The 10404-nt window shown below is 40.9% G+C and overlaps 1 protein-coding gene across 1 annotated transcript; it reads right to left on the bottom strand.

Annotated features, from left to right (window-relative positions):
- Positions 1-100: 100 nt before the first annotated feature.
- Positions 101-3709, bottom strand: LOC147030243 (uncharacterized). Its single transcript, XM_085874104.1, has 3 exons — positions 3043-3709; positions 571-2843; positions 101-485 (listed from the first exon to the last, which is right to left on the bottom strand). The coding sequence occupies exons 1-2, from the start codon at positions 3165-3167 to the stop codon at positions 2558-2560; spliced, it is 411 nt and encodes a 136-aa protein (XP_085730230.1). The 5' UTR covers positions 3168-3709; the 3' UTR covers positions 101-485; positions 571-2557.
- Between the last annotated feature and the right edge of the window lie 6695 nt (positions 3710-10404).

The raw sequence follows: 10404 nt of genomic DNA, 5'->3' as shown, positions 1-10404 counted from the left end.
AAACCAAACCCGAACACTCCAAACCCAACCCTCACCCTCACACGAAAACCCAAACCACAACCTTCATTCCCCAAACCCAAACCCAACCTTTACTTTCACATTTAAAACCCAAACCCGAACCTTCACACTTAAAACCCAAATCCAAACCCTAACCTTCACACCTAAAAGCCAAACCCTCATCTTCATATCCCAAACCAAAACCAAACTCTAATCCCAAGATCATTTATCATTTTTACACATTTTTTTTTTAAAAACTCAACGAATTATGATTTTTTAAAACAGTTTAATGGTTTTTTTTGAGCAGTGCAATAAGAATAAAAGGTCAAGACAGTTTTTCAACTCAACAAAGTTTTTGGTTTTTCCTTCCAGTTCCATCTTAAGAATGAAGTTTCAGTTGTTTCAAGTTTGAAGAAGTGGAAAGGAAGAGATCTATTGTAAATTTGTCTCAGGAAATCTCAAGTCTTCCCAGCACTTTCTTGATATTGCTGAAAAAGAATAAATAAATACATGACATGTCTCATATCGAATTAAATAATATATAACCATAAATTTTTTATCAACTCAACTTACCACTCATCAAGCACCATCCAACCAAGAATGCCATGGATAGATGGTTTAGAACTCCAAAGGTCTCCAAGATGGAACTCGTTTTTCAAGTCTGGAAGGTCGGTCTCATATTTTGCGTCCTCAAGGTGGAACTCTTCTCCTGATTTTCCCGAATGTTTTGGATCATCAAGGTAGAATTGATATGCTGGATCAAGGCAGAACTCTTTTCTGGGTCTCTGCACACACATCAGCAAAAGGAAGTGAAAACCACTGTATATCACCACATTCATAATGTTCATCATTGTAATAACTTCTAACACAATCCTGGGAACACTGTATTCTCTCCATTGCTTTCTGCATCTCAGTTCAATTTCCCTTTCCTTTTGCCTTCAATTTCACACCTTGATTTTCTTCATCACAAAGTCCCACTGGCTTTAATTAACGTTTTTCAAATGATAAATTTTAATGCAGGAAAAGTTTATAATTGAAAACATCTGAACTTTCTACTCATCGGAAAAGGCGACGTTTCGGGAAGAATCCACTCGCCTTGGTCACGGCAGATGAGGAAATGAGGAAGAAGCTGGAAATCTGCCACGTGACATCCAACCTGCTTCGATTTAATGACCAACATTCATCGATTTAATTAATTAGTTTAATTGCATCGATTTTTTTTTACCAACATTCATCGATTTAAATAATTTTAATGATCATCCAGTTGCACACAATGAATTATATATGGATACATTAACACTCATGCCAGACTTTCACCAACTGGATGAATTTTTGGTGCTTGTCTGGATAAGAGTTCAGCAAAACATTCGTTTGTTCCGAACACTTTTGAGACACAGACAGAAAGGGACACGATGGGGGTGAAGAACATGCAGTTTATATAAAGTTCGGAATAATTTGTGATGTAAGGCAAGAATCTTGGCAACTTACGTTCCAACCGGTAAGATGGTTTCATTCGAGGGGGTGGAGGGAGTAAAGGAGCACCTCTTCTGAGGAGTCTTCAGAAAAGAAACAATAAAAACATAAAAGAATAAATACATTGATATCTTCATCAGTTTGATAACTTGTTCAGGAAAGGGCACAGAAGGGAATGCACTGATGGAACAGGTAAGGACGAAAAGGTGAATAATCCAATCGAGGGAAGTTAAACTTTTTGTGATTTCAGCTGTATCGCGATGACCATGTTAATAAGTTACCTTCCCACCAAAGTTATAATTACAATGATCTCCACAACTAAGAACATTCTTCTTCATCGAAGGAAGTATAAACAGCAATGTTTATAAAAGAACAAGTGGCAAAATGTATTTCAGTTTAACGTCCCGATCTTGGGGTTTGCTGTCTTTACACCGAGTGTGGTCACCGCAACTGCCCAAAGTATTGAAGAGTGCTTACCTGTTGAAGGTCCTGCATGTGGTATGACCCGTCAACACCGTGATGTTTCTGCTGTTGCTGTTGCAGCCCCTCAGTAAAATGTTGCTTGTGTTGCTGTTGCAGCCTGTGATCACAATGAGGGTTCTGCTTTTCCATCAGCCCCTCAACACCGTGCTGCTTCTGTTGTTGCTGTTGCTCCTTTCGACCCTGTTTACCCTTAAGAACTTTAGACCCCACATGACCCTTTCAACTCCTATATATCCTTTGACCTCTTTGACATTTATACCCGCAGATCCTTGAGACGCGTTGAGACCCCATAGATCCATTTGATCCCTTTTTTTGTTAGAGCCCGTTTGACCTTTACACCGTTTGAACTGCTTCGACCCCTTAAGAACCCTTTACACACCACACAAACATCCAAATAGTCTTTTTGCAACAGAGACTACTCTTTTCAGCAGGTGATATGCAAACTCGTTCCTCCCAGAGGGTGGTAGTAAACTGTGCTGATGACCTTGTCTCATCGAAAACGACTTGGAAAACTGCAACTGAAATGAAATCAGATTCCTGGAATTTGTACAACACAAAATAGAGCCTCTCCCCCTCCTCCCCAGCGAACCTGGTGTTCCTGTCCTCAATTGGAATCGTCATTTGAACAAAGACATTCATCGTCCCCATCCTCACAATGACATCCGTCATCGTCACAATCACATCCATCATCATCGTCACAATCACATTCGTCGTCTCCATCGTCGCAATCACATTCCTCGTCATCGTCGCAATCACATCCGTCGTCTCCATCATCACAATCACATTCCTCGTCTTCTGAATCAAATCTCTCATCATCATCATCTTCCACTTCTTCCACATCTTTATCCTCCCCATCAGGCTCATCTTCTCCATCAACTTTCTCGTCCTTTCTGTGAACACATAAGAAAAACCAGAACTTCGTTTGAGAGAACATTTCTCTGTGTAGCACAAATGTATCAATCAGAGGACCACCAGAGATATAAACTCCAATAACAACATATTCATCAGTGGAGAGGTCCATCGGGATCATAGTTTGCTGTTCTTAATTTGAAGATCAATAATAAAATGAAGACTTGTGAAGAGCTTTACCGGAACCGTTTGTTCATCCATAAATAAATCGCACAAAGCGAGTTGATGATAAGTATCACCATGGAGATGATCCCAACAGCAAACTCAAATCTCCCCCAAAGCGACACGAGTTGTCCAACGTCCATCGGACCGAAGATGGAACCTTCCCCAAAGATCTGTGGACACGGATATAACAAGTTTAATAAATAAATGTTACTTCAATGAAAACAGGAATCAATTTACTTCATAACAATCCTTAAATAGGATCCTTTCAAACTGAAATTGAAACATGACGTTCTGACAATAGGCCCAGTAAACAAATCAAACATTCCAGAACAGGTGTGGTTTCCTTGTAACAAGATTTAAGAGAACAATTGTTCACATCGTAATCAAACCGTCATAATTTCTTGAATATCACAATCTGCTCCGTTCCTTAAACTTCCTTTTCATTCTCATCAATGGGATCTTTAAACCTTCATCCTCCGTCCATCAGGGACGGTCTTTCTCTTCGTTTCCCACTTACCTGGTAAGACTTCCTTATAGTCCAGACTCCTGGACGCACTTGCAGGTGCGACGGAAACATATCCTCTTGAAATTCTTTGAAAAAACTCAAGAGCACAACAAGGTACGACCACATCGTAGCAGCGAATGTGGCAGAATGGTCGAAATGTTCAAAAAGGTGAACACACAATGCATCCCACCAATTGTCTTTGTGATGCTGCAAGCATTGTTGTCATGGTAACCCCATTGCGTTCCAAACGAACCCATTTCAGTTTTCATTGTATCATCATCCCATGTATTATATGTAATTATATCATGGTTTGTAATATTTGTGTACATGTTGGCCTGAAAGTCGTTTTACCCCTCACCAGAAAAGCATTCATTCTTAAACTCTTGAAACGCAGGTTTTATTGTGCAGCACTGTACTTATTATATAAAAGAAACACTTTTTGTCTTTGTTTGTGCTCCATCAGTATGGAGATGATCAACATCAATATCTTGAATGCATCCACATTATAATGTTCAGCACTGTTTGCATTCTCAATCAAATGTTGTCCAATAGCAGATGTACACGATGTTGGGATTGATGCTGGGACCTTCCTACAAGCAGGTACCGGCTGTATTCGTGTACCAATAGTGTTTTTTCCTGATGGACAAAGGGACGTGATGTTTGATTCTGTCAGTTGGAATCTGGGCAGTTCTGCCTACATACCGAGCATCACAGCGGCACTTGAACTCGTAAATAATATTGCTAAATTTTGAGGCAGGCAGAACATCCTTCTTTACTGCAGGAATCAGATGTCGAGAGGTGAAAATCACTCTTGGATGAACAGTGAGATACATGTTTGAGACGCATCTTTTGATTTGTTCCTCATATCTTTGCGTTCAAGATGTGCATTCAAATATGGAGGAGAGGACGAAGTTCATCACATCTCTGAATACCAGAAGTGGCATTTATCTATTTCATGGACCCTGTGTTATGTCGGCAAACAGACTTTGTCCACTCTCTTTGCTTGTTTATGCAAAGAAGAAGAAGAACACGAACTCGTCTCACGATCACAGATGTTGATGAAGAGGATTCTGAAACAGCCTCAGGGGTCTGCCTCAGACTCTGCAACCTCCAACTGGAGAGCTGAACACTGAACAGGCTCCTCTCACCTCAACCGTCGGGAGGTGATGACTCATCAAGAGAGAACGTCCAATCAGAATTGACTGTTGATAGGTGTCTCTTCGACTGTTCTTCTTCCTTACCTCATTCAGTTGGTGCGAATTTCACCTTAAGAGAGCACAACGAAAAGCCTTGTGGTTTTCTTTTCGTCTGTTTTATGGTAATGTCCTTTAAATGTCTCAACTGATTCACTTTCTTTTTAATTTCTGCACAATAAAACCTCTCCATTGAAAGAGTTTAAGAACAAATGTTTTTGTCTCATGGGGTTTGGAAGGGAAAGACTCGGAAAGGGTGTGGATGGGCAAATTAAAGGGGTGAGGCCAGCATGAGGATTGAGTTTAGAAATCGAACTGTTAATGTTAAGATTGTGGTTTCCGTTATGTTGGAGTTCAAGAAAATACCACCCATCATTTCACTGATGGGAATAATAAAGGGGGAGGGAGAAAAAGAGGGGGGGAGAGGGAGAGAGGGGTGGAGGAGAGAGAGACAGAGAGAGATAGAGAGAAGGAGAGAGAGAGGAGGGAGGAGGAGCGGGGAGTGATGGGGAAGGGAAGACAGTGTGATGTGAGAGGAAGGGAAGGCAGACGTGTGGTGGAGCAATAATTACCACCCAGAAGCGTCCAGGGAAAAACTCCAGATGTTTCTCGAGCCAAGCTGAAAGAGACAAACACTGCTTGGACACGAATGGAGACAAACACTGCTTGAACACATCCGGAGAAAAACCCTGCCCAGACACATCAAGAGACAAACACCATCCAGATATGTCCAGAGACAGAGACAGAGAGAGAGACAGAGACTTTTGACTCCTTTTATTATAAAAATACAAAAATAAACCAAAGGAGAAAAAACAAAAACAGGTTTCAAAGAGAAAATCAGCAAAGTCAAAGAAACACCAAAAAAAGCAATTCAAAACTAGAACTGGCACTCAGTGGAGCGCATACCTTCGCGAACGCTACATTTTGCCCCCCCCCCCCCAGAAACCGTTGATTGTGAGGGTATTTCATTCAGTACCACATCTGCCATCTCATATGTGGAATGATAGCTTAAAAACACTAAATTTCCTGTGTCATATCATATATCACAAGATTGGGCATTGAATTCACAACATTTTGGCATTGGTTGCATGCAAATTGGATAAGAATCGACCGCACTTTGGCAAAATGACGATTTTGACCTTTTCCTGACCTCGACCTTGACCTTTGTACTCTTAATTTTGTAATTGGTATTCGAATGTGGGGAACAGAACAGTCAATATTTTCGTGTTGGTTTCATGCAAATCGGATAAGAATTGACCTTGTTATGACTAAAACCGCACATTTTGCAATGTCGTGACCCCCTCCTGACCTTTGACTCCCAACCGCGAATAAGGGTTATTACCTCATTGTGTCATGTCAGATCACAAGATGTGGCATTGAATTCTGAACATTTTGGCATTAGTTGCATGCAAATTGGATACAAATTGACCGCGCTATGGTAAAAAGACGATTTTGACCTTTTCATGACTTTGACCTTGACCTTTGACCCGATCGCTCCCAAAATCTAATCAAATGGTCCTCGGATAATAACCAATCATCCCACCAAATTTGCTGCGATTCAGTTCAATACTTTTGGAGTTATGCGAATAACAAACAAACAAACAAACAAACACATATTCACCAAAAAAATAAATAAAAACACAGCGATCAAAACATAACCTTCGCAACAAAGTTCGCGAAGGTAACAAAGAAAATTCCAAGGACACAAGGAAAGAAAACACTACACGTAAATTTCTCATACATTTTAATTTACATTGCACATCTTGAGGCGCTGTCACACCTTGACGATTTAGCCAGCGTATGCCGACTTATGAAAAATTTGTCTGAAACGCTGGCACACGTCGAATACGTCATGGGTAAGTTTTGTACATGTTAAGAGCACGCTGAAAAACACTGCCAAACATCGTCGTACGCTGGCTTTCATCGTTGTACTTTGCGGTTGTCCTCAAATTTTAGCATGCTTGAAATTTTACAACGTATGCCAGCGTATGACTCGCACGTTCCGCTCCGCTGACCATAAGTTGTCGGCACGTTTTGCGATCGTTGACACATGTCGACACACGTTACTTGTAAGTTTCTCACAAGTCGAGGTCATGTTTAGCGTACCCGAAACTTATTTATTACCGATGAGTAACGTGTTGTGGGCACGTTGCACGATCGTTGCTCACACGTCGAAGCACGTCACGTGAAAGTTACTCAAAAGTCCAAACACGTCGAGGTCATGCTTAACGTACCCAAAACTTATTTCTTACCTCTGAGTAACGTGCTTTGAACCGATGTGTAACGTACCTCCAACGCAGATTGACGTATTCGATTGACGTCTTCCGGAAGACCACAGTACTTACTGAACGCGTTTCTAATTTACAGCTTCCGTATCATGGCGTATTGGCAGCGTTTAAAAAAAAAAAAAAAAAACAACAATAATTTCCAATATTTCGTCACGTGCCGTTACGTCACATCTGATTACCTCTTCAGTTTGCTCATGTGTTATTCTTAGTTCCTCCTCTGTGAATATTTGCTGTTTGAGGATATTATCACGTCGACGTCGAAACTTAAAAGCAAATGTCCGAATATGTTTTAAAATTCGTGATAGACTAAAAAAAAAAAACAATAAACAAAACAACAACAACAACTTCAGATATTTCGTCACGTGCCATCACGGAGCCAAGGAGAAAAAAAGAATACAAGTTTCGGGTATGCTAAACATTACCTCGACGTGTTTCGACTTATGAGTAACTTGCAAGGAACTTGTGTCGACGTGTGTCAACGATCGCATATCGTGCCGACAACTTATTCCCAGCGATACATGCAGCGTGCTCTGCCTAAGTTAAACTATCGTTGGGCAGAGGTTGTGAACGCCGACAACAGGCTAAGCATTCGTTGGTATAAGTTATCTATCAGACAACGAAACATTCTGTGCCCGTTACTAATATGTTATGCATACGACCAACACGTTATGAATACGACCAAAACTTAAAAAAAACATCAAAATTTCAGCGTACGCCAACGTTTTGCATCCAGTTTTATACATTGCCATTGCTGGCTAAATCGTCAAGGTGTGACAGCGCCTTTACCAACACACCAAGTTTCAACAAAGGTTTTCATATTTTCATTATTTCTGGAATAATTAAATTCTAGTTTCAAACGAGTTGAAACCACGGATTGGAAATGCAAAATCACGTTACATTGCTCAAAAGGTTAGCCTTTCATTTTGGCTTTCCTTGACAGGTAGATCGCTAACTTTGCCTCCGATAGAACATAGTTCAAAAACATTAACAACTTTTCAGTATAGGAATTGACTCTGAGGCCAAAAAATAAATAACCGGAGTGAAAAGGGGACATTTACCCGATGAAATATATCGTTCAATCAAAGAGAAATGGGGCACAATCGTTACACAATCAATATATCCATGGAACAAATCTTCAGTGATGTTACAACAGGGACAAAGCACTGAAACAGCAATATCAATTTGGTTGACAAAGGTGTTTGTTGGCAGTGACCAGTGACAGGTCCCCCAAACAAACGGACGCCAACGTTGTCAGACGGAATGAAAACCCGTCATTCTTGTTACAAAAACAGCTAAAATTGATGAAAAAGCGGCCAAAATTGAAACCAACAGAGTAATTACGGTCGCAACAGCAAATATAACTGAAACCAACACGTTTATTATGCACGCAAGAACGGTCGTGACGGACACAAGAACGGTCAATCCCGAAATAGAACGGTGGGGAATGGAAGCAACATCGTTTATTTCCGTCGCGAAACGGCGGAGACCGAAGCGAAAGCGATTAATTCCGGTTACCATAACGTGGAAAACATGGCGGCTTGAAAAGTTCTTGAAGTTATGGTAAGTTAACTTTAACGTAGTCTGCCTTGAATATATCATGTCTGTAAATGAAAACCCGTTTGTGGTACGGGATATTATACAAGCAGCGATAAATGCGCCCTCTTGATTTAATGTGTGGCTGACATTTCGTGAAATTCGTGTACCCGTGCTGCAGCGATCAGTGACGAATGATCATTTATATTTACACGAGGTGAAATTTGATAGTCATAATAAATTGCGAATTCCAAGAAAATAACAAAATATGAAGTAAAAACTGCAAAAAGATCCCATACACGAACTCCTATGTTGAACTGGGCAAACACAACTCGCGATCCTTCACTCGCGGGCTCGAAATACAGGCAAACCAAACATTATCATCACAACAAAATCCAGTTTAATAAATTGTTAAAACTACATCAGGTACTCCCCACTATATATTATCTATATTACATTCATGTTCGAGGCACAAGCACTAAAAATTTACATTCCGTAACAGGTCGTTCGACTGCATCCGCCATCTTGTCCGCACTACAGTAACCGGAATGAACCACTTTTGTTTCGCTCTCGGACGTTTCGCGACGGAAATAACAAATCTTGCTTCCGTTCCCCACCAATCTATTCGGGATTGACCGTTCTTGTGTCCGTCACGAACGTTCTTGTGTGAAGAATAAACGTGTTGGTTTCGGTTATATTTGCTATTGCGACCGTAATTAGTGTGTTGGTTTCAATTTCGGCCGCTTTTTCATTAACTTTCGCTGTTTTTGTCACAAGAATGACGGGTTTTCATTCTATCTGACAACGTTGGCGTCCGTTTGTTAGGGGGGCCTGAGTGAGCAAGTCTCCATTGCAAGTCACCTGATCTATTTGTTATTGGTGTGCAATACATCGATTCCCATACAGGTTCAGAAGGGGTGGCATATGTCAAAAGCGTTTTCCATCTCAGTACTCCAACTGCAGAGGTATTTATAATCATAACAGAAAGACAAAAACGATAAATTGATTTACTGTCAAGATTACTAAATAAACAGGAAGCAATACTGACTGGAGATGGAGTAACCCCAGCGAATTGGACAAGTAAGCTCGGAAGTGAAGGCTTATGGGGTGTCCATTGGACCTCCGTACTCCACTGCAACCCAAGTTTAAAGGATGTACGGATGACATCGACAACTACTTTCCCGACAGCTCTTAACGACCTGGTGCCAGTGATTTCAGCAATTTCTTTAATAGACTTCAAGCAACAATTGGATGCGTCGCGAAGATGCCAAACATATTTGATACCAGCTGAAATGAAGTTTTGTAAAAAGCAATGGCTTTTGGGAACATTGGGAAAGAGTGGGTTGAGGAATAGAGGTTCTCCCACAAACATTTTGATGTCATACAAATCCCTCTGGCGGGTCACCACTACTGCTTGCCAAGCATTCAACAGACTCTGGTAAAACAGAGGAAGGTGAGACGTGTCAATCTTTTTTGACTAAATTCGGAACAACTCAAGGCCGTAGCCGAGCAATCCAGCTTGTCTCAATATTCGTTGTGCTCTGGGGTGCCACGGCCGTTTTTCCACATTGATCGCTCGTTGTATCGACTTCAGCCGAAAGGTCATCAGACGACACTTTACGTCAATGAGCCCTTGGCCACCATCAGACAAGGGGTGACAGAGTAAATCTGACCGCAACCAATGATAACCATTCCAGAAAAAATTCACCAGTATCTGTTGATTCTCTTGAAGCAAGCTGTGTGGTGGCTGTAAACAGATGAATTTGTGTCACAAGACAGAGGTAGCTAAAGTATTAATTATTAGTAAACGACCTCTGAAAGACATTTGCGGTAGGAACCTTTTCCATTTGTTGAGACG

Source organism: Eptatretus burgeri, chromosome 3 (genome assembly GCF_056783735.1).
Source record: "Eptatretus burgeri isolate ZD-2024b chromosome 3, Ebu_testis_v1, whole genome shotgun sequence".
In the NCBI taxonomy this organism is placed as follows: domain Eukaryota; kingdom Metazoa; phylum Chordata; class Myxini; order Myxiniformes; family Myxinidae; genus Eptatretus; species Eptatretus burgeri.
This window is presented reverse-complemented; position numbering and strand designations above follow the sequence as displayed.